The sequence below is a fragment of the Stegastes partitus genome, unplaced genomic scaffold (assembly GCF_000690725.1).
Source record: "Stegastes partitus isolate 25-593 unplaced genomic scaffold, Stegastes_partitus-1.0.2 Scaffold6, whole genome shotgun sequence".
NCBI lineage: Eukaryota > Metazoa > Chordata > Actinopteri > Pomacentridae > Stegastes > Stegastes partitus.
Window position 1 is genome coordinate 267,193 of NW_007577737.1, and position 24,566 is coordinate 291,758.

Sequence of the window (24,566 nt, forward strand, 5' to 3'; positions counted from 1 at the left end):
TTATTACCTTAATGCAGCTTGTGACAGCATATATTCAGCTGTGCAATAATTTTAGCTCAATCTTTTATTAATATTTTTTTTAAATGTTAGTGGCACTTAAAGCTCGTTTATGATTACAATGATGCTGCACTTACTTTGTACATTTTCTAGTGCGCCTGTTACACTGCACTCTAGCGACTTCCTGGTAAAACAGTTCTCTTATTTCTTTTAAGTTATTTTTTTTGGCCTTTTTGCCTTTATTTGACAGGATAGTACAGAGTGAGGGACCTGCAGCAATTGGCCATGTGCTGGATTCGAACCCACGACCGCTGCGTCTGGGACTGTAGCCCCAATACATGGGTAGCCGGCTCAACCAGTTGCCCTCTTATTTCATTTTGATGTAGATTCATTGTTTTCAGTCTTGTTAAAATTTGGGGAGAAATTGTTCACAAATTCATGTGCATCTGAACGTTAACATTTTCTTATCTGTTTTCTTAGCCATTGAGCCAGAATGCTGTTTATGTGGATTTCTGTTTGTTTCTGTAATTGTTTCATATGAAAAGGAAAATTCGACATCATTTGCAAATCCCCTCCAGAGATGTATTCAACAACTTCTGGTTTGTCTCCAACACTCACTGTAACGCTACAGTGCACAGACCTGTAACTACACGTCTTGGTTAACTGAAATTCAGTTGTAAAATCGATTGTCTCTGTCATTAAACATACGTTTTTAGGTAACCAACGTTTGTTCTCTGTATCTAAACTGTCCCACTCTACATTATCGACCTTTCAGCATACACGTGGGAGACGTGAATGTGGCTGAGAGAACATTACAGCCCAAAGACATCTAATAAAGGAGTCGCGTATGTTGTTTGCTTCAAAGAAAACACCAGCATGCCTGACAAACAAGCTATACCAATGCACTGTGTCCACATTTTTAGGCCAGCGAATAAGTGGAGAGCCGACTGAGACGGAAGACAAAATGCAAAGATTAAAAGTTCAGAAAGGAGGCGACATTAATTCCACAAATCCATTCAGATATATAGTATTTTTTAAAAACAATTAAGAAATTGGGGTGTAAGGCTTTTTATATTTTGAGAATCCCTTATAACAGTTAACACAAATTACCATCAAGATAAAGTACAATAACATTAAAAATATTTTTGAAGTGAGATGTTTCTCACCTGAAGTCAATTTTTAAACAGTTATTTCATTTAAGGATTATCTTCGCCACTTTAAACAACGAAGGCGTCTTTGTGTTTCATTAATTCAAATAAAGGTAGTGGAGCTATAAATGCAACCATTTTATTAAGCTAAATTCTGTTCAGGATTTCTTCAAACTGTTTTGGTGAGGGGATTATTTAGTGGTTGAAATAAGTGCATTTATTCCAATTTGTCTGTTTTCTACTGTACAATTTTTTTGCTTTTTCTACATCATGCTTATTTCACATCCACATTTCCAAGTATTTCTATACAAATCATATGGATTTATAAAACATGCATTTCTTTAAATTAAACTTCCCCAAATCATATAAAAGAGTTGAAATCAGATTCAACCAACATCAATGTTTCAGCACCGCTTATAACACTGATGATCTAATAATATAATAACAGAACACTGAGTGCTTTTACAATTGATGTTTTTAGTACACTTTGTTGCTGATGCATCTCTGCTTCTATCATTTTATTGAAGTGACATTTCAGTGCATGACGTTAACTTGTGTTTTTGCATCTATTGGAATGCTGCTTTTACTAAGAACGACCTTTTGGAGGCTGTTTGTGACCTTAATGGAATTAATTTGGTTTAGCCAGACCTGCTTATATATTTTATATACATACATAATGGGCTATACATGAATATTTTAGCATATTATATAGTTTCATTGCTGATTTAAATGAAGTGATCAGAAGGTGGGAGTCATGCTAGTCCCATGGACGGCCACAGGGGGCAGCAGCGAGCTTGTTCCGGTTTAATGCAGCAGCATTAGCGGAAGACGAAGAAGAAGAAAACCTCCCATACACTTGAGAGACTTTACACAGGCCACATAAAGGTAAGATCTGTGCCTTATTTGACGTATTTAAAAGCAAGATATCTAACCTTTTCAAAGTTAGAAACGGTCGAGCAGAAGGGGAATAGTTTTGGAAGCGTACCTCTGTCGTCTTCCGGTGGATAGTGAATAGCGCCAGAGTCGGAACCTCAGAGACAGCTTGTAGTCTCATTTGTGTTTCTTTAATATCTGCCTTTTTTGTCTAAGTTTGGTGAAGCAGGTAGCCTGGAGGACGTCTGTTTGTCAAAGCCTCCTACCCTCAGCAGTGTGTTTAGCTTCTCGTTCCACCTGGTGGCTGTCTGATGGTCCCTGTGGAGAATGATGATGCTGTGGTTGCATTCAAGGCTACAGGTGTTTAGCTTAGCTTAGCATAAACACTAGTATTTTTTTACTCCTCTGTGACAGTAAACTGAATATCTTTTTAGGGTTGTGGACAAAATGTGTCATCTTCAGCGTTTTTTCCCTGATATTTTATGTACCAAACTAATTGTCCTAACAGGGAGACAAACAGGTGACAAACTCCAACTGCCAGGACTGTTAAAGCTCACAAATGAACACCGTCGCCTCTAGAAACTACAATAAGGATTTTCTCCTCCACGTAAATGTATTTTAACCCCCTGTCCCACTACAATGCTTTGTTTTACTTTACCTTCAATCACACATCCCACAATCCTCACCATGGTATGATCCATCCACGGTGGTTAGCGCCGTCGCCTCGCAGCTAGAAGGTCGCCGGTTCGCGTCCCGGTGAGGACATCTGGATCTGCGTGGAATCTCCATGTTCTCCCCGTGCAGCGTGGGCTCTTCCATTTCATTTGCCCTAAAACCAAAATGTGGCCACAGTGGGGTCGAGATGTTTCACTTTGCAACTAAATCTATAAAGTTAATGTCAGTAGATGGTCAGCGGATAACAGAAGGAAGGGCCACAAATGGTGAAAGTGATGTGGAAATAATGTTTGATATATCACATTTCTGTTAGCGGCATCCAGCTGTTTTTACCCAAGGGAATGGTAAATTCCCCAGAGCCAGATGATCTGAGATTCTCAGCCACAAGATTTGCAGTTCCCAATTAGTGGAATGAGTAATTATACATGGCTGGTTCAGATAAAACATCTTTTGAGTCCAGTAAGTTCTGTGAGAGAGAAGAGTCCAGTGATACCAGGGCTGGCTGATGTTGCTAAAAAATATATATATATTTCAGTCAATACTAATAATTATTGATCATTAGTAATGAAGACGAGGTTGAAAAAAAAGCTTGGAATGTCACCACTATAAAGGGATAATTTCATCAGTTTACCTGGAGGCACACGGAGGGCGACCAGGAGGAAGCTGCTGCACCGAGATGAGGTTCTACTTGATTATTATGTGATCACAAAAAAGTAGACGTGGAGTAAATATTTCCCAGCAATCACACAGATTCATCATGGTCAGCTCACATAGTTGTAATCAGGTAATTATGTAGTAATTGTGAGGTTTGGTAACTACACATTTGAGGTGCTTCTCTCATGTGCCTGTGCTCCTTCTCCTTCCTGTCTGTCCTTGGGGCGATGCTTTGAGTTCTGCTGTACGGTTGTGGTAACTCCCAGCTTGTCTTCCAGTGGGTGGTGTGTGAGTCACATTGTAAATCCTGATCCTAGTGTAGGGGGGTTTCCTGAATAAAAAGAATCCCTGACTGTCTGCTGGCATCCTCCCGACTGACCTTGATCTTGCTGTCCACTGCACTGATGCACTCTGTGAGGGAAGACGTCCACTTGCTGTGTTCTGGTTTTGATCCAGGTGTCACTGGTGTATCTAAACCAGTGAGAGAGGTACGTTTCTTTGAAGGAGATCAGAGCTCTGCTGTCTACATCTTCCGTATAGCGATTGACCACTGTTGGTGACCCCGGTCAGTGAGCCCTTGGCAGTCGGTGGTGGTTCAGCAGGACAGATACGTGCTCTGGGGTGAGGTTGGTTTCGTTAGACAGAATACTGTCCTGTAGCAGTCATTTCCATGCAGTCTTTACTGCTTCTGGAGTGGCGATGCATGGAAAGAGTGAAGTGAGATTGTGGGCTACGAGGGTTAAATCTGAGTCCAGTTTTTATTTTCTAACCTTGTTGGTAAAAGCCTGGGAGTTTTTGATGTAATGTGAAGGAGCTAGAATGGTGATGATTGGTCTTAGTGGGACTCCTTCTCTCGGAGAGTCTACAAATTAAAAAGATGGCCTACTAGCAGATACCAGAATAAGGTAATAAACTGCCTACAAAAACTGAAAAAAGACAATCATCAAATGAATATTTGATTACAGGTTGTTCGCAGGGAGGCCACCCCTTGCATGTAAAGATTCCCTAAGATGCACAAGGAAGCAGCCATGCTCACCTCTTTATGTGATTTGAAACCTTGTGTGTTGCAGTGATTATGGAGGGGGACGCCATGGAGATGAGCAGAGACGAGCTCCAGAGCTGGATCAGAGACGAGGTGACGCAGAGCGAGCTGATCTCCCCAGATGTGCTGGAGAAATGCAATCTGCTGCAGTCTCTGCTGGAGAGGAGGAAGAAACAGGCGGCCGACCTCGTGGAGCTCTGCGAGTGAGTCTTGTATCTACGTGATGCGTTTTTTTCTACATCTTGTTAAAGAATACGAATGCAGCAAATCTGGCAGTCCTGAAATAACAAAAATATCCCTGGTTTAAACAAAAAACAAACATTCTCTATCCTTAATTTTGTAATTTAGCTATCTAATACTGCAAGGGCTGCAAGGTGGCTCAGTGGTTAGCACCAGCGCCTCGCACCAAGAAGGTCGCCAGTTGGCGTCCCGGTGAGGACACCCGGGGGTCTTTCTGCGTGGAGTCTCCATGTTCTCCCCGTGCAGCGTGGGTTCTCTCCGGGTTCTCCGGCTTCCTCCCACAGTCCAGAAACATGCTGAGGTTAATTGGTGATTCTAAATTGTCCGTAGGTGTGAATGTGAGTGTGCTTGGTTGTCTGTCTCTAAGTGTAGCCCTGTGATAGACTGGTTACCTGTCCAGGTGAACCTGCCTTCACCCTGAGTCAGCTGGGATAGACTCCAGCCCCCCATGACCCTAGTGAGGATTAAGGTGTATAGATGATGGATGGATGGAACTATCTAATACATCTCTTCCATATTTATTGGCCTGGTCTAAAAACCAGCCTGTTGTGGTCAGGGTTTTTGGATTTAATATAATACAAACACTTCCAGCATCAATCTACTTGTGATACCTTGGGGCTGAACTGTTAACTGATTTCAAATCAAAATCCCAATTTGAACAGTGCCATACACAATTCTTTAAGCTGTAGTTTAAGACATATGTTATGCAGCATGTTTGCTAATCATTCAGCTTTTTAAACTGCGACAACAAAAAGCTGGTTTCTACCTCCCAGCTTAGAAACCGGCACTAAAACTTCCTGACAGATCCTGAATTCTTAATGATAACCGTGCAGGTGGGCTGAGTCTTGCATTCATTCCGACTCTGTGTGGTTTTAAAGTTTCTTAAAATAGAAAAACATGTTTCTCTCATAGCTGAGAGAGTAAAAATGTGTTTCTTGAGCTACGGTAGAAGCTCCTACTGAGGTTTGTGTCTTGATTTTCTTTGTCTTTTTAAATACTATTGTTCCATTTCCATGCTGAGGATTTTTTTTTGCAAAAACTGATTGATCTCTGTATTGGGAGGAATGTGAAAAAAAAAAAGTTCTATGGAACCTTTGAAGAAAATGATTGCGTTAATTGATAACAGACGTGGTTACTTTCAGATTTGACACCCTCATTAAACGATGGGAGATAGGAAAAAAAAACAACAGCGTATATAGGTCCTTCTCTCTTTAGTTGTTTATGTTGTGCCTGTTTGCATTTTTTGCTTCATTCGTGCCCTCTTTGATGTGGATATCATTCAGGTCCGTGGCAGTGTGTGAGGAAACCGTGAAGAAACTGTACTGTCGGCTGGGATGGGAGTACAGCGACACAGACTCTGATAATGATGGTGATGACGACGATGACAATGACGACCCCACAGGCACTAATTGTAAGACACAAATTGTTTACTCAATGGAAAAATATTCCATTTTCAACCCGTCTTTATTCATGTATTTGGTTTGAAAGCCACAACTTTCACTCTGGTTCTCTAGATTGCAGCCCTCCAGCATCCCAAGGCCGTGCTCCTCTGTCGCCAACGTTAGGAAACAATGACAACCCGCAAAGACATAATGGGGAAAAAGAGCATCACATTTTAACAAAAGAGCTTATGGTGGTCTTGACCAGATTGCCTGCATCTCGGATCGCTAAAGCTCTACGTCGACCGACGCCTCAGAGACGCTGCAGTGACGATGAATCTTTAAGCGGCGCTGAGTCAGATCAAATGTGGGAACCAGAAGAGGACTCGAGCGGCTCAGACTTTTCTCTCTCAAATTTTAATAGTTCTTCAAACAAGAGGAGGAAAATAAATAGAAAGAATGGAAAGCGTGCAGCATCCCGAGCCAGCAGAACCTCTGGTGCTAAGAGCAACGGAGCAGAGACGTCAACGCCCACAGCCAGCAAAGATATCAGCGCTGAGAAAACTGTAACGAAAACATCAACGCCACAAGCAAGCGCTTCTACGAATGAAGAAATCAAGACAACAGAGACACCCCTGGCCAAGGCAAACACCAATGCTAACAGCCAGCAAACGAAAACATCGACAATGCCACCAAGCACTAAGGGTAAGAACAGGAACGACCCGTCACGTAAAAACACTCTCAAGATGTTTTGTTGCACAGAAGTTTTCCTGGTATTGAAAATTATACTTCATCGCTCTCTTATATTTCCTTTTATTTATGTAGCACCAAATCACAACATACATCATGTCACACTTTGCTTACAGCACTTCTGTGAAGTCCTTACATTACACTAGAGAACAACCCAACAGTTTCCTATGAGAATGAAATTTTATCACTATAGTTTACAAAGTTGTGTTGTCATTTACTTGTTTTTCTGCTGAAAGTGTAGTTGGGATCCTCAGCAGGTTTATTCTCGGCTGATATATTCAACTATCTGCCTTTTTTGACAGTTATATTAGTCATTTATAGTATCCTAGAAAAGAAGACAGAGGCGACGCCGACCTTTTAATATGAGCAGACAGTTTGCTGTTTCATTATTTGTGACCTAAACTGGGAGAACTCATCCTGGGGCTTGTGGATATCTAGACATCTCTAACCCTTTTCCTGAAGTTCATTTGCATGACGGAAATTTTGCAAATGCAGATTTTGTGCTGTTTTCTTAACTGGTAATTGTCAGTGTTATCAATCAGTAATTGATTAGTTGATAACACTGGTCAACACCTATTTTGGTGCGTTTTGATTTGATGAAACATGCAGTTTACTTGTATTTACCTTTACAAATGTTTACGCTCATCAACTTTTGGATCATTTAGCTTATGAAAAGGATTAGAAAATTATTTTTTTCCTCTAAAATCTGATTTCATATGAGAAAGACTAAAATAAATCAATCACTAATGTCAAAAAATGTAATCGATCTAGTGGTAAAATGATTTTTTTTTTTTAAATTGAGTTGGCATAAAAACCTGACCTGATACAGAAAAACAGATGTCACTTATGGATTCAGTGTTGCAAAAATGTCCTAAATCAGTTTAAAAAAATCCTAGACACCTTCAAAAAAATATTTTTTTGTTACCCAGTGTAATATAAACTGAGTAACAGTGGATATTATGTCATGCACTAGTAGCAAAGAGACCACAGCTCTTCTTAAATCGCTGACCTCTGGCCAGAGGCCGTCAGGCATCACACAACACTCTCTGCTTGTTGACACACAACTGCCTCGCCTGAATTACTCCAGTAACACAACTTGCCATCACTGTGTAGCGTTAAGTTGTTTTACAGTTTTGGAACAGATTCGTAGATGAGTTTGTGTGCTTGAGCTGCAAAAATCAGTGGAGAGACAGACATGGGACTTCATCGATCCCCGCTTTGTAAATGAGGTAACAGTGTAGAGCTGCATCTGAACTATTTTGAGGCATATCACAATTGGTGAGTTGAGGTGAGTTTTTGGGGGTTTAATCAATAATCAGAGGGAATTTATACCAACATATTCTGCTCCTTCACACTGACAGAGTCAACCTCCACAACAATAAAATCAACTGATTGCCAGAGCCCTACTAAAGCCCCTCCTGAAGCGCCCAAAAAAGAGATCAGCGTGAACATGACCGTGCTGGCCAGAAGAAGGACCATGTGCTGGCAACGAGGGACAGTTATAGACTTGATAGACAAGCGTAAGAACTTTTATATGAACTTTTCAGCAGCTACAAGACAGAATATTATGATGGTAGTTATATATGTGTATTAAAAGAGTCGGAAATATTTGTAGAACAAATTTTCATGTGTGGAATAAATTAAGAGTAGTTTGTAAGGAGAACTATGTGTGGACAGTCCCACAGGTAAATCCAAAGTTAGCATGCTCTTTTGATTTAATTGTTGGCCCATGATGTGCAGATGATTTGGTTTGTGTACGTAATTCAAGACCCTCAGAAAAGAGAACTGTTTTAAAAGTTTTATGAATTAATTTTCTGTAGAAGACTTCAAAATACCGGAATAAAGGAATAAAGATATTGAGTGTGCTTATGAAAAGTTAACCAAGGATGTGGCCTTTGTATCACTTCTCTGTGACATTGCCTGGAGAGACGCATTCAAGAAAAACGCTGCATGTCGAAGCTAATTTGGCACAATATGCGTTTGTTTTTTTTCTTTTTTTCAAAGAGGGCAAGGTGAAATACAAAGTCAATTTTGAAGAGAAGGGGAAGAGCCTAGTGTCTGGTCACCACGTTGCCTTTGACTGCATGCCAAAGGTGGAGCAGTTGTTTGTCGGCGCACGTGTGGTGGTGAAGAGTCCAAGTGACGAGTCCCAGTTCTTGCCTGGTACCCTGGCTGAGGTCCCCTGCAGAAGAAACCGCATGAGGTGGGTTACTCATATGGGATGACTCTTTATGATTTAGTTTGCGTTATGCCTTTGAGACGTGTATTCACTCAGTTGTATGGGGTGTGTGTTTCTTGATTGAACAGGTTCCTGGTGTTCACGGATGATCACAGGCCAGTCTATGTTGGCTTACCTGTGCTTCGCCTGGTGTACAAACCATGTAAGTCCACACAAAACCTGCTTTTTTCTTCTTCTTTTTTTCTCCTTTTTTTTCAGACACATGTGCATCTGTTCAGTACATTTAGTGAAGATGTTTTAGAAAAGTGCTCCAGTTTAGATAAAAAAAGTTTGGACCCTATAAGTAAAGGCAGTGGATTGGAGGTATTCACAGGTCCATCTGAACCTTAGGAGCTGAGACCGGCTGTGGTAACAGCCTGCTAACGTTACACTATGACATTTATTCACATGTTCTGGGTCAGAGTCCCAGCTTTCCAACAGTAGACGGGTCTGTTTCGTATCCTGGTTGTATATCTTTGGGTGTTTTTGGGTTCTGTTGGAACATTCTGACTGCCTTTGGGCAAGAGTTGGTCAGGAAGCTTTGAAGTCAAAAATCACTGGATCTACTACTGTTGTCTTCAAAAGTTCTCAAGAAACAGGCTTCCTGCAGTGTTCAAAGTCTGACGTGGATAATGTTCATTCAGTAGAGAGGCTGTAAGAACATCCATCCGTTATCTATACACCACTTACTCCTCACTAGGGTCATGGGGGGCTGGAGTCTATCCCAGCTGACTCAGGGTGAAGGCAGGTTCACCTGGACAGGTAACCAGTCTATCACAGGGCTACACTTAGAGACAGACTTGGTTAGCATCGTCGCCTCACAGTTAGAAGGTCGCCGGTTCGTGTCCCCGTTAGGACGCCCAGGATCTTTCTGCGTGGAGTCTCCATGTTCTCCCCGTGCAGCGTGGGTTCTCTCCGGGTTCTCCGGCTTCCTCCCACAGTCCAGAAACATGCTGAGGTTAATTGGTGATTGTAAATTGTCCGTAGGTGTGAATGTGAGTGTGCTTGGTTGTCTGTCTCTAAGTGTAGCCCTGTGATAGACTGGTTACCTGTCCAGGTGAACCTGCCTTCACCCTGAGTCAGCTGGGATAAACTCCAGCCCCCCATGACCCTAGTGAGGATTAAGGTGTAGAGATGATGGATTTCCTAGTTTTGTCATTTGTTAAGTTTAAAATCCTGCAACACATGAATTTTTGGACCTATGAATATTTCTGCACTTGAAGTCAAATCATGTAAACGCTGCGTGTTGTGGCTTTTTACACAGCAAATATTTTGATGTTTCACAATAGGAAATGCACAAATGTTACTGTTTTGACTTGTTTGTTTCCTGCTGTGTCAACATATTTTCTGTGTAACAAAAAAGACAAACACCATATCTAGCATGTAGCCGTATAGCTTGTTGTCATTTATGTGGTAGTTTTTCTGTAGCAGGTTTTCTGTCCCTGGATGATGACGCCCAACTCCTGAAGTAGTCCTTTAGAGCTGTGACTGGCTCTCTTGTTTTTTCAGACCTCTGTGGTCACAGCAAACTTAATTAAATTACTGACAAAATCTGAAATGTTAGCAGAGGTAGAGCAGTAGAATGAGGTCAGAGCACTGAAAACAGGAATGATTATTTTCCCAAGACTAACTCTTTAATTTTACCTTCAGCTCATGAAACATTTTCAGCTTAATTTCTATCCACAGAATGATCTCTGGTATCTCATACACCGCCCCTGTGAACAACCTCCCTCCTTTTCAAGAGTTTATGCGAATTGGTGGAAGCGAAATCACATTCTTGTTGTCTCTGTAAGAAGAGTGACGAGTTTTTGTGCCACTTTCTATGACAGTGCCGGACCCTTTGGATGATATTAAAGACGACAACCACAGGTGTTTCATGAAGGAGTATATGAGATCCTGGCCTTACCCGCCTCAGACCCAGTACAAGGTTGGACAGACCACAAATGCAGAATTTGACGGAGTCCAGCAGAAGTGTGAGGTGGTGTTGCTCGACAGCAGCTTGATAGAGGTTGTTTTTAAGGTCAGTACCTCGTTGAATCACGAGTATCTCCAGCTGATTTCCTAGATGTTTTTTTCTTTATCCAGTTGTATTTATTTAGAGTGTGTGACTTAAATTAGTTTTTGTGTGTCAACGTGCTTAGAAAGACCAACATAAGGAGTGGCTCTACCGAGGCTCCATTCGCTTGAAACACATGGTCGATATGAAGCAGCGTGTGGAGAAGCAAATTAAGAACCAAGCAACCTCAGCTGATGGTAAGTTAAATTCTTAAAGGAGTTATTTCAGTTATTCCAAATATCTCACGTGTCTCCTCTGTCTCGTGTGCTCCAGGATCATCAACAACGACGGAACAGTGAACGTGAGGAGAACTGGATGTTTGGCCTCAAAAAATCCACATCAGTCGGTTCCTCGTTCTTTAATCATCCATCTTATTTATTCCAGAAAAGTCAGTTTTACAGACCTGTGGTCGCAGTTTGGTCATGTGTGAATATTGACACTGAAAAAATGGTTCTACTCATTAAACTTTTTCTACTTTAAAAACATGGTCTGGCAATTTTTTTTCTTTCATTTTATTTAATCTGAAAAAGTCAGTTTTGAATTACTTAGATTCCTGTGTCGATGAATGGATATGCAGGTTGCGTTCTTGTTTTATGTGTTAACATTTATTTATTTTTAAGTATTTCTATTGGAAAACGGAGACAGACCTGTGGTAGCAGTTTGGTCATGTGTGAAGATTGACTGAAAAAATGCTTCTACTCATTAAACTTTTTCTACTTGGAAAAAAAAACATGGTCCTGCAATTGTTTTTTCTTTCATTTTATTTCATCTGAAAAAGTCGAATGATATTGCTGCAGTGATGAATGGATATGCAAGCTACTTTCTTTCTTGTTTGATTTCTGTTAGAAAAAGCAGAAATACCTGCTATTGTTTTTCCACGTGGGAATATTGAAAAAATAAAATGTGCTACCAAATATGATGCACATTTTTAACTAAAACCATATTTTCGTAAAAAAAAAAAAAAAAAAGTTAGTGGCAAAATATAAATGTAAGTGAGTAAATTAGTCACTCCTCTCTTGATTGGTTTATTTACTTCCGGTTGTTCCCTTATTTAAGATAATATTTTTTTTAAACTCCAACAATTATGGTAAACCAATATCATGACAAAATTCAACATTTTGACTCATTAAATTGTTTTTTTTAAGTACATTTTGAGCCACTGAGTGAAAGTTAGAATTATGAAAGTTATGAGATGTTAATAAAAAAATAAGTGGGTCAGATGATAAACGGAGCTGGCTAAATCACAGTTATTCTGTAGTATAACATTTTTACGTAACTCAAACCATGGCTGTTTGAGTTGTACATGGATTATTCGTATCGGTAGCTGGTTCGGTAGTTACCTGTGCTTGTGTACATTCAGGACTAGCAACATTTCAGCGCAGGGAGGCGTTACAAGCTCTAGTCTGAACCAGAACTAGCTGTATTGGGCAGACAGTTAAAAAAAAAAGAAAAAGCTGGCTGCTGCTTGATAGCAACAGAGCCTTGAACGTCGGGCTTGCCACAAGATATAGGAATAAAAACTGGAACGCCACCACGGATTTTTTGTGGGACAAACGCACAGGCCTCGCTGCTAAAACGGTAAACGTTTAAATTTGAGCCCACGTTTGAGCGACGTTGCGGTCCGCACGACAGCTAGCAAGAGTAGCCGCTTAGCCGACGGCTAAGCTAAGATGGCGGTCAAATTATTTACATTAGCTAGTCGCTAGCGGGGCAATGCTAACCCGCTAGCGCGTCGCTCGTTTATCAGTTAGTTGTCTTTGAGGCTTGACGTTATTGTTAGTTAACGTGTTTCGGTTAGAAAGAGTACTTAATGCGGTGCCGTTTGCTGACATTAACGACGGTAATGGTAATTTTTACGAACCATAATGCGGCTGTTGCATCGCATTACACGGTGGGGAGAGAAAAAAAAAGCCACCTAGAAAAAAAAACACTGGCTGAAGCTTGATGAGTATTGTTTTTATAAACCTGAAATGCTAATATGAGTGTTCTCCAGTTAACGCCTAACTGAAATCGTCCGATGTTATAGTTACTATCAAACCAGTTTGTTGTTTACACTCGTTTAAAGCATCGCTGTGTTCTGGCTGAGGGGGTTATTAGTTGTTTAGTAGGATCACGCAACAGGGTTATAAACGTATATCCCCCTGTTTGGACGTTATTCTCCGTCCACATATGTGCAGGCCCGCTCCAACAGTTGTCCGTCTGGCTGCAACTATTTTTTGCGCAGGTTTATAGGCTGCATGCTTCATCTTGATGCACGTCAAAGTTGGAATGTTGAACTGTGGTTGTATTCACATGTGGGCCTCCAGTACAACCACGTTTACCAGATATATTTCCCTAACCTATTTTCGTCAAGTAGCCCCCTTGATCTGCTTTTAAGGAGCAATCTGATCTTTGTTCAAGTGCAACTTTATTTAACAGCGACGTTGGCGTTTCCAGTCCACGCTCAGGTCAATGTGAGGTGCCAATAATGACACTTTCAAGCTGATTATTCAGTTCGTTTTGGAGTACAACTGCCCCTCTTGCCCACAAATCACTTGAGTCTGGCAGTCAGCAGCTGTTCCTCTACTGGGAATATAGTGGGAAAGAAGAAAAATAGAGAGCAGGAGGTCCTTGTAGTTTTTTAGTGGACTGTATTCTTGCTCCAGACCTCAATCACATTAACGGTTATATGTCCTTCTAATGTAGATGCCTCACAATAGACGGTACTCGTCTTCGGACAGAGACAGTCGAAGCAGCTACCAGGACCGTTACCGAGACCGAGACAGAGACAGAGGGCGAAGACATCGGCACAGAAGATCGCCTACCTACTCCTCCAGCAGCGACAGAGAGAGAGACCGAGACAGAAGGGGACGAGGACACAGACAAGAAGGAAGTTATGTACGCTCAAGGAGGTATGTTTATGTATATTGTGATTTATTTTTTTGGGGGGGGGGGTTGTTACGCTATAAATGTATTTTACACTATCAGCACTTTAAGTCTGGCTTGTTAGTCTTCAGGTCTCAATGCGTGCCTCTTTCCACTCATTCAGTCGCAGCTATGACAATCGCTCAACGGAACACCGACCATTTGACCGAAGATATTGCGAGGGATACAGACGCTTGGATCCGAGCCGAGATCGAGACCGGGACAGAGACAGGGAGCCACATGGAGCAGCTGAAAGTTACTATCCACGGGACTTCACTCCAAACATGTACGACTACCGACGCGGCCGCGAGAGGGAACGTGAGCGGGACGAGTCGTACCGGCGGAAAGGCAGCAGGCGTAAGCACAAACGAAGGCGGCGTAGAACCAGGTCCTATAGCCCATCCTCCTCGGTGAGTACAGCCAGACCTGAGATTGTGCTTTACCTCTCCTCTTCCTCACTCTTTCCACCTCCTTTTTCTTTCACTCAGCTCTCTCTGTCTCTGTCTCTCCCTAACCGATTCCTTTTTACAGCCCCTGGACTCGGTAAGTAGTACAATCTTTATGATTTGTTTATGTTCTGCCAGAGGGATTTTTGTTTGTTTGTTTTAAGTGGGTTTTGTTAAATTGGCATTTTTTTGGCAGAACATTTTCATTTTTATGCAAACACTTCAACCACGAGTTCTTTTTGTTCCTGACATACACACTCACCATGGCTTTCCTCACATTTCCCTTTTGAAAGTCTACTTACATCTAGTGTCACTTCATTCTGGTTCTTTGGCACTGCCTCTCATAAATTTAGTCTTTTTTTATTTCTATAGAAAAAGGCAGAAATACCTTTGATAGCGATTTTTAAGCCATGTGTAACTTTTAGTGAAGACTTCCCGAAAAAAAATGAAAATGTTCTTCCAAACATAATGCAAAAGTTATATTTTAATTGAAACCATATTTTTGTTAGAAGTTATCGGCATTTCAAGTGACCTAGATTTATGAAATGTTTCTTTCTGTGTGGGGTATGGTTAACCACACCGACTAATTATTGCAAATGTAAGTCAGCAAGGGGTTGAAGTTGATATATATTGGGGTTATCTTAAAGTTTTTTCTACCTGAAAACAAGGTCCTGGCATTTTATCTTCCGTCTTATTTAACCTAGGTCAGTTCTGGTTTAGTTATATTACTGTCTTGATTGGTTTTTGCGTTGATGAATGGATATGCCAGTTGCTTCCTTGTTTGTAAGCAGCTGTGGTTTAAGGGTAGAGGGGGGGAGAGGAGCAGAGGACAACATGTGATCTTTGACTTGTTCCCTTGCACTATATCCCTATCGTTATATATTTCCTTCACGTGGTGTCATGCGTGAATCGCCCCATGACCACGAAACCCACCTACAACCACAACTACATCAACTACAACGAACACCACCCTCCTCCTCCCTCCTCATCTACCTGTGCCGCCCGACGCCATGGCTGCGGCTGCCCCTGAAACCCCCCTGTCCCCTCCGGTCGTGTTGTGACCTGCTGATGGCGATTTGGGTGCGAAAACAGCGGAGCGACAGCCGGACACGGGCACTGAGTGTGAGGGACGACGAGGAAGGGCACCTGATCTGTCGGAGTGGGGACGTCCTGCAAGAGAGATGTACTCACTGCCACTACTCTATCGTAACCCTTCTCCATATGAGTATTAAAGCATAGAGCATTTACATGACATGGGAGTGCCTGATGATGATGATGGTGATGATGGTGATGATGATGCTGCCTTGCTAGAATGCTCTCCGCTCTAGCTGAAATAGCAGGGTGGAATGCAAGAATGCTGAAGATTTTGAGAGAGACTTTAGATAAATTCTGCTTTTTGTTTTAGGATTTTAAGCTGTGGAGCATTTTCTGTGTTTCACAGGTTTACTTGACTTCCCTAAACGTAGAATTCCATCTGCAGCTGTTTGTTTCTGTTGTACTTTAGCCTAAAACCCTGTTACAGTTTTGAAACTGTAACTTAAGCTAGCTGTTTCCCACAGTGAGGGTCGTAGGGGTTTTTCTTCTAGCAGAAAGCTCACATGCACATCACGTATTTAGTCATTTAGGATTAGTACACCCAGCACACATAGAAACACTTTATCTCACACTTCCTCTACGTCATTGTTCGTAGGAATCAGTTTTAATCTTTTCAGTTTTACACATTACACCTGTATTCCTTTGGGCAAAGATGGCCACATCTTGACAGGATGTGCCCTCTTTTTGGATGACTACAAATTGGTCATCGACGGAAGGGAGTGCTTTATGTTTGCCCCCTTGTTTTGTATCATAGTGCTGTTCATTCAGTGATAGACTACCTCACAGTGTTTTCAGCCTGCCACAGTGAATAGGCAGCGTTTTGAGAAGGGGATGGACGTTAGCAGGGATTCGCCTGTCTACACTTTTGTATTACGTAACTCCTGCTTGAGTCCACATGTCTAATGCTCCTGTTCTTTCTTTCCCCACTCCCCCTCTCTCTTCCTTTTCTCTCTGTGTTGTGTTGCAGATGAGATTGTCAGCACTTTGGGGGAAGGCACCTTCGGGAGGGTGATGCAGTGCATTGACCATCGCAGGTGTGTGTCAGCTGAAACTGAAAAAGTAACAAAAAAAACCAACAGTTGTCAGCCTCTGGAGGTCTTATTTCCAAGACCACCAACAGGAAATAGTTGTTGACACTGTTTGATTTTTAGAAGCGAGTGTCTTTGGGCCAAATAGGATTGGGATACGAGTGTTAAACATGCACCCTTATTACTGTTATTTACTGCCTCTAGTTGGTGGAGTAGCATTTAAAACTGCTTTATTATGCTGCCTGTGTTGATCACATGGTGCAGTGCGCTGCAGAGGAATTAGCTCTGCTGTACCTTTGTGCCTCGTGTCTTTCTGGGCATCCATGAGAGCTGGACTGTTTTTGTCTCTCTCCTCGTGGAAGATGTTTTGTCTTGTGATGGGGCTCAAAATGTGCATCAGTAGAATCCATTTTCATTGTGAGGGTGGCTAGCTATTGACATACAGTGATACTTTACTAATGTTCTAGAGCTGCTGTACGAACCGTCTTCTCTTTTCACATCCTACAAATAACACGAATATGAGAGTCTTTGCTTTTATAGTCACGCACTCAACTAATTGTTTTATCTTAAACTAAACAGGTCATGTGAGTTTGGTGTCTGGCATCCAGTGTAACAGACAGGCCCTGCATCTGGTTACACCCTGTAGTGACAATTATAATTTAAGTCCTTTCTGTTTTGTGTTTTATCACAGGGGAGGAGCCCATGTTGCTCTGAAAATTATCAAGAATGTGGAGAAGTACAAGGAAGCAGCTCGTCTGGAGATCAACGTGCTGGAGAAGATCAATGAGAAGGACCCCGATAACAAATTGTGAGTTCTGACTGACTGAATAAATAAATGCTAGATAGCTTTAACTGACACCAATGCAGAGGGTTACAGCTAGTTCATTTACTAGTCCTGTAATTAAGTGTTGCTTACCAAACCAGTTTTGCTGATTTCAGTGGTTTGCTCAGCTCAGTAGTCTCTCCTGGAAGCATATTAATGAAAAGTTATGTCAGTTATGTTACAGTCAGCTTCGTATGAATGGGGTTGTTTAGCTGTTGTATCAGTGACGTTGTGTTTGCATACACGATCTGCAGCATCACTGTTAAACCTCCCGTGTTCTGCTTCTTTTGCAGCTTGTGTGTACAGATGTACGACTGGTTCGACTACCACGGTCACATGTGTATCTCGTTTGAGCTTCTAGCCCTGAGCACCTTCGACTTTCTGAAGGAAAACAACTACCTGCCGTACTCAATCGGTCAAGTCAGGCACATGGCTTACCAAATCTGTCTTGCTGTGAAGTGTAAGTTGTTTTTTTTTTTTCATATAACAAATGTATGAATAAGAGGCTTGGATGAAGAGAATGAAGAATGTAATTAAATGAGACTCTTTTCATTTGAAATGTTATATTCCTATAATAATGTTAATGTCCCTAAAATATATTGTGTTTCCAAGAACATACTCTCAGGCATTAATGTCTCTTAATCAGTTGCCTACATGTGGAATAAGTTGGAATAAAATCATTTGGTGTTTGTGGTAGCCTGCCTTTAGCCACATGAGGGCATTATAGCCAAGTGGATTGTGACTGTTGGCTTATTAAGCTTCTTTATAGCAAAGTAATGCTGTATAAATCCTGGCTGGTTCTGCTAAGTTGGCCAGGTAATTTTCTCAAATGTCAGTATCAGTATTGATTTTCTCTCTCTCTCTCTTTTTTTTTTTTTTTTTTACTATTGTTGTTGTTGTTGTTCTTGTGGCCCTATTGATTGGACTATTGTTTGTTTTCCAAGTTTGTATCGTGATCAAACATATGATCAGGCTCGCTTTGTTATATCTTTAATCTGAAATCAAAAACAATTGATACTTAGGAGATGTTTTCGATAAAGTAACTCTCGGTGTGTTTACTGTCGAATGTGAAAGACTAAATGCTTTGTTTTCTCTCCACAGTTCTCCATGACAATAAGCTGACACACACTGACCTGAAGCCTGAAAACATCCTGTTTGTTAACTCGGACTTCACAATGTCCTACAATGTAGAGAAGGTGAGATGAAGTAGAATGCAGAGGATGAATGTTAGAAGAGTGTTTTGTTGGTTCAAACCTGAACAGCCAGTATTACTTTCAGATCACTCACTACTCAGTCAGTTCCAGGTTGTATTCACTAGATTTCCTGCAGGTGGAGGAACATATTGCCACTAGATATTGCTTGATGGTCTCATGATTCCATATGAAATACCCATTGTTGTATTTTTTGAGAGGAAAACAGACAAAATGAGACAAAGCTTTTATATTAAACATCTACAAAAACAAAGTTAGACATGTCATAGGCAAGATGTATTAATTTCGTTGAGAATAATGAAGTGCTAGCTTATGTCTTAAGAAAACCATTATAAGCTTAAAAGTTGTTAAAAACAAAACTTGTCTTGTTTTTCTTGCAGAAACGAGAGGAGCGGACTGTAAAGAGCACAGCAGTACGTGTGGTAGATTTTGGCAGTGCCACGTTTGACCACGAGCACCACAGCACCATCGTGTCCACGCGGCATTATCGTGCCCCTGAGGTCATTCTAGGTGAGCACCACTGTAGGCGTAAGTGGATGGGTGTGTATGATTTCCACCAATCAAAGGCCCAAATATGCAACAAGAAAACAGATTTGAAAATGAGCAGCTGTGCCAGTTGGCACAACTCAGTTGTTTGTACTTTGTTCTAAAGATTTTCTTGGAGGTTTTGGGACAGACTGTGTTGTACAAGTTGAAACGAGTACAGCTCAGCATCATCACCCTGATTTCTCTGTGAAAAATATTTGAGGTACCTTGTTCTGCAAGTACAAATGAACACACTGCTTTTAGTTTATGAATTATTGCTACTCACTAGGTTTCAATCATTCTTGGAAGTTCATTGCATTCAAAATCTAAACTGGAGCAAAAATTCTAAATCATTTGAATAATTGTGTAATAATATTAGAATAATACATCTCCACATGGTGCTCCAGCTGCAGTGTGTCAGACAGAAAAGCCCTGCAGAGGACAGTTAGAGGAGCTGAGAGGGGCATCGGAGTTTCCCTCACCTCTGTCCAAGAACTCTTCCAGAGCTGCTGCAGGAGCAGGACACTGAACATTGTCAGGGACTCCTCACATCCTCTCTATAAGCGGTTTGAACTGCTGCCATCAGGCAAACGTTTCTGGAGCGTTAAAGGAAGAACCTCCAGAATCATCAACAGCTTCATGCCACAAGCTGTCAGAATGCTGAACTGCTGATCCAGATATGCAAACAGTTCTTTATTTAAATTGCTTTAAGTTATTGGATCCTGAAGAAACACTCTCTCATCTTATCTGTTCTACTGTGTATGTACAGCATCATGACAATAAACTGGATGTAATTTGATTTTATGTGACACCAAGAAGCATCAGCCCAGCCTGGTGTACTCTTCACATATGGTACATGTTTCTAGGTGCTTCTTATGTGCTCATACCATGTTTTTTGTCCTTCAGAACTTGGCTGGAGTCATCCCTGTGATGTGTGGAGTATCGGCTGTATCCTGTTTGAGTACTACTTGGGCTTCACCTTGTTTCAGGTAAACAACGGTGCTCTCATTATTTCATAAGGAAGTCCTAATTTTGATACTGATAAACTGATATTTTGTCTGTTTCCTCATCAAACAGTGATAAACGTAGAATGCACGGCCAAGTATAGATTGCAAGTGTTGTAGTGTTTAGTGAACCCAGCAGTCAAGCTGAGTGTCAACCTGAGAAGACTTTTTGTGCCAACTGAGGAGTCACACTCTTCCGAAGCTGCTTACCCGTGAGCACTTTGGTGTGGTTTGGAGGTGCAGCATTTTTTATTTATGTTTTTTTTTCACCTGAGACGCTTATGGTTGGTATCGTATGATGTGTTGAACTGCTCACCTGGCCGACCCACAATGACCTGAGTGTTTCTCCAAGCAGTTTCTTGTATTGTGCTTGTCTGGAGATGTCATCTGGTACAAACATGGATGTTTAGAGACCAGCTTTATTAACGTTTTCTTCATTGCCGCTTGTTCGTTTTTCAGTACTTGCACAAGTTCAACGTGATAGTCGGTGCAGCGTTTTGTCTTGCACCTTCCCCGCTGTGATTGGACAGCTGGGTAAAAAGTGATAGTGATGAGCCAGCGTTTTACCCACAGTTTAGAGTTTTTCAGCTCTTGGCAAACACTTTGGTGGACTCGCTCCCTTTAATCTGATATGAATAAACACTTGGTATCATTTGTAGTGAAACCTTCTGACTCAGCCTCTTCTTTTCTGCCTGTCGCTCTTTCCTGCTGAGTCATGGTTATCTTGTGTTTCTCTCAGACTCATGACAACAGGGAGCATTTGGCTATGATGGAAAGGATCCTGGGACCAGTGCCCTCAAGGATGATTCGTAAGACCAGGTACGAACAAATTAAACAAATGCTCAAAAACTGTGCACATGAAATCACCTTTTATGCAGAAACCAACGTGCACATGCTGGAACGCTGCTGACACTGATTGCTTTGCACCCTCAGGAAGCAGAAGTATTTCTACCGAGGCCGTCTGGATTGGGATGAGAGCTCCTCAGCAGGGAAATATGTCAGAGAAAACTGCAAGCCCTTACGGGTAAGTGGGAAAGGAATGAAAATGATGATTAGCAGGGCCCAAAACTGAAAATAGTGCATTGTACTGAAGCAACAGTATGTGTCAGACAGTAGTGTCCTTTGTTATGTACTGGAGCTTCTGTCTGAACAGTCTCTCAGTACTCCTGCTCATCTGTTCCTCTCTTTGTTGTTTCCCCATCAGCGGTATCTGCTGTCAGAGGCAGAGGAGCACCACCAGTTGTTTGACCTCATTGAAAGCATGTTGGAGTATGAGCCCTCCAAGAGGCTGGTGCTGGCCGACTCCCTCAAACACCCTTTCTTCGAGAACGGGGGCAGCGAGGCGGCAGGCAGCAAGACCTGGGAGGGCAACCGGGACATCAGCCGGTGACCCACGAGACTCCAAAGACTGAGTGACAGAGGAGATCAAGTCCTTTCTATGTGGAGCAGCTGAGCTGTTGAATGAATCCAAGGCCTCAGAGGTTTTCCGTTGTTTGTCATTAAAGCATGGACACCTAAACTTCGCGCTCCTCCACCTCGCCCCTCTGACGTCCACCTCTGCAGCCACAAGAGACCAAAACATAAACCACAAAAGACTGGAAAAGAGGCAAATTCATCTTTTCTAGTGGTCACCGCCTCAGCAGAGGCCGAGAAATCTTAAATGGAAGATTGTTTATATCCAAAGTAGCCCTCTATGCAGCTCTTGTCTTCCTTTTGACTTCTGAAACACCTTCCTTCCTTCCTTCCTTCCGTCCGTCCGTCTATAGTTTCCATCAGCATGTAAAGAAAGAAATAGTTCACTTCTCTAAGGTAATAAGCACTACTACAGCCAGTCATAAAAAAAAAGAAGAAACAACTCAGTTTTGGAGAAGAAACGTCTTCCGATTCTGAAGTCCAAGGAAAGGGTAAAAAGGAGATAGAGCTGTATACGCAGCGCGAGTCCTCACCCACGTTCTTTTAAACATGAAGACATGCAAGGTATTCTATTATCCTAACATCAGGTCATTGGAATTCAATATCAGATTTCTTTGGGAATTGCAAGTATCTCCAGCAGAGGCTAGCGTCTCAAATTTTTGTTTACGTTGTCATGTGAGCACTTGCATTGCATCAAAATTTTTCCTGTTTCTTATTTTATGTATAAAAGGAATTTCCCATATATGGAGACTCTGAATCTCCGGTCGGTGGGCCTGGTATTATTGGCCGGTGAGAGGATAATGGTGACGGACACTCCAGTCACACGGGCCTCTGTGGCCTGTCTTATTGATAAATATATATGTTTATGTTTTGCAATGCTTTCTGGGTGTGAGTGTGTGTGTGTGCGAGTGCGCGTACGCGTGTGTGCATGTGGGGGTGTGGATGCAGTGGGTGACACGTTCATGTTTAGCTCAGCATTAGTCATGGGAACATTCTCGTACATTTTAACAAAAAAACTGCCTTTTCCATGTTTGACGTGGTCAGACCTGAAGTCTCTCCATTGAGGTTAAGCACACGGCTCCTGTTGACGGTATTTATTATGAGTTACAATAGGTCATAGTCCCCACCGCCCACCTGTACATGACTTGTTTTTTTGTATGAAATTAAAGCGTATAAAACTGTATATATGTATTATTGTGTAGAATTAAAGTCCTCCTTGCCAAAGGCTTATGGTGCTCTAGTATCAGTCTGGGCCTCTGGTAGCTCAACGGAGGCGTTCTGTCTTTTAATAACACCATGTGTCTGAGTCCGTCTCTTACCTCACTGCTGGGCGATGTGCGATGAGATTACATCTGAGATGCCTGAGTGAACAAAAGAAAAACGGTGACTGTTTTCAAAAAAAACAAAAAAAAAAACCCCTCTTACGATCAAACCAAGAGTGCATTCTGCTTTTAGATTTGCTAGTACAGCTTTGGAAAGATGTCACTGCTGCTGGATGTGCAGTCAGACGGTTCACAAACTCATTTTATATTTTGATTAGGGTTTCAAAATTGCCCTTGTTTTCACTCTAAGTGGTTTCTAATCTCTTGAATTGAATATAACTCTTAAGCTTTGCCAGAATGATTTATTAAAACCGAATCATTAGGCCTTTTTATTTTTAGGCCGTCACATGTAGCGCTATCGAATGCATTCCACTACTAGTCCTATCTCATTAGTTAATTCCTGCAGGGAACTAATCTCTCTTTCATTCCTTTCCAAAAATCTAAGCTCAGCCGCCACCTTGTCGAGACCAGACAGAGACGGAAACACAGACGATCTGCTGCAACAGGTGCATCTATGCATGTGTGGGATTCACCATCTGTCGGTAACGTGCCAGTTTACTGTTGCTTCATTAACCTTCCTGGCTGTGCCCATTCCTTCTCCCTTTAATCCTGCCCATGAATGAGTCATTTTGCTCCTACTTTACTGTTTCTACAGTGACTAAAATTAGGACCCTGCTATCCCCCCAAAACAAGTAATACAGGACCTCTGGATTAGTAGGAATTGTGATTGATTGACTCAAAGATGTTCAGTCCAGCTGGAGCTGAAGGTTCTTGCTCAGTTTGATTGTTTGCTTTGGTTCCATCAACTCTACCAGAGAACTATAAAATGGTAGACGAGCAGATGTGTTGTAATACAAGGTTTGACATTATGCTTGCAGCTGAGGAGGATCTGAATTTTACTGGTAAATTTGGCATTTTTCAAGTCTGGAATTTAATCACTATATAAAGAATGGACTGTGTTTGTTGAATAAGTTTCCTTCTGATGTGCGGACAGAGCGGAAATCAGCCTCCTCCAGACTCAGCTTCGGTTCTGACTGTACTGAATGAATGAAGCAGTGAATGAAATGAGTCAGACGTAGGCGCCGAACATCTCAATGAAACTTCTTTGGAGGAAAGGAAGAAATCCTGCCTGCGTCATAAAAGCGTCACCGTCCGTCTGTCAGTCTGTACACGCTGTCTGGCTTCCTCTGACACTTTATATATATATATAATCTCAACGGGTCACTTCAGGTTACTGCTGCTGAATGTGAGAATGCTGCCTTTGAACCAAGGAAACCCTCTAACTATAAACTTATAGGAGCTATTTCAGTGGCCAAATGTGAACAAGCAGCTGTTGCCTGTGCTGGTTTGTGTGGGACTACCCCGTTGGTAATGCCATAAGCCACGCTTGCGTCTTCAGGTAATCCTGTTCGAGGACTAGTAAGGTCATAAGTCAAATCCCCATAAGAGCGGACAGTGACTGAGGTGCTCACAGGTGCAGGAACTGAAGCACTGGGAGCAATGCATGGAATGGCTTTGCAGCTTTAATGAATGATACTATCAGCTGATTGCGTCTACAGGAGATACAACTCGCAGGTCAGTGTTGATACTTACTGAGGGCATGCACAGGGTGTTGCACTTTTAACCTGCATATGATGTGCATTAATTGTTATTCTTTTCTCTTTCCAGATTGCAGCCTCATAAAGACTTCTATCCTGAACTTTCAGAGCGCTCCGGTGTCTAATCCTACACATTGTCATAAAGCTCAGGATAAATCACCTGTT

General features: G+C 41.8%; 3 protein-coding genes across 4 annotated transcripts in view; all 3 read left to right on the top strand.

Moving 5' to 3' along the window:
• The window catches only part of LOC103356424 (histone-lysine N-methyltransferase SETDB1-B-like), an 11,463-nt gene extending 6,683 nt beyond the window's left edge, over positions 1-4,780 (top strand). For both annotated transcript variants that reach the window (XM_008280553.1, XM_008280562.1), the window contains exon 9: positions 4,764-4,780. The gene's annotated coding sequence lies outside the window, so the exon portion shown is untranslated. The remainder of the gene's footprint in view (positions 1-4,763) is intronic.
• On the top strand, positions 1,952-11,762 carry LOC103356414 (histone-lysine N-methyltransferase SETDB1-B-like). Its single transcript, XM_008280541.1, has 10 exons — positions 1,952-2,030; positions 4,418-4,592; positions 5,913-6,040; positions 6,144-6,713; positions 8,120-8,278; positions 8,763-8,961; positions 9,066-9,139; positions 10,806-10,996; positions 11,118-11,229; positions 11,306-11,762. The coding sequence occupies exons 2-10, from the start codon at positions 4,423-4,425 to the stop codon at positions 11,329-11,331; spliced, it is 1,629 nt and encodes a 542-aa protein (XP_008278763.1). The 5' UTR covers positions 1,952-2,030; positions 4,418-4,422; the 3' UTR covers positions 11,332-11,762.
• A 688-nt stretch (positions 11,763-12,450) lies between these two features.
• clk2a (CDC-like kinase 2a) lies at positions 12,451-22,706 on the top strand. The gene is made up of 13 exons (XM_008280573.1): positions 12,451-12,610; positions 13,718-13,923; positions 14,061-14,346; positions 15,475-15,565; positions 16,445-16,511; positions 17,197-17,313; positions 17,622-17,788; positions 18,430-18,524; positions 18,920-19,049; positions 19,971-20,053; positions 20,808-20,887; positions 21,002-21,092; positions 21,273-22,706. Exons 2-13 carry the CDS (start codon positions 13,718-13,720, stop codon positions 21,456-21,458), a joined length of 1,599 nt encoding a protein of 532 aa, XP_008278795.1. The 5' UTR covers positions 12,451-12,610; the 3' UTR covers positions 21,459-22,706.
• The last annotated feature ends 1,860 nt before the right edge of the window (positions 22,707-24,566 follow it).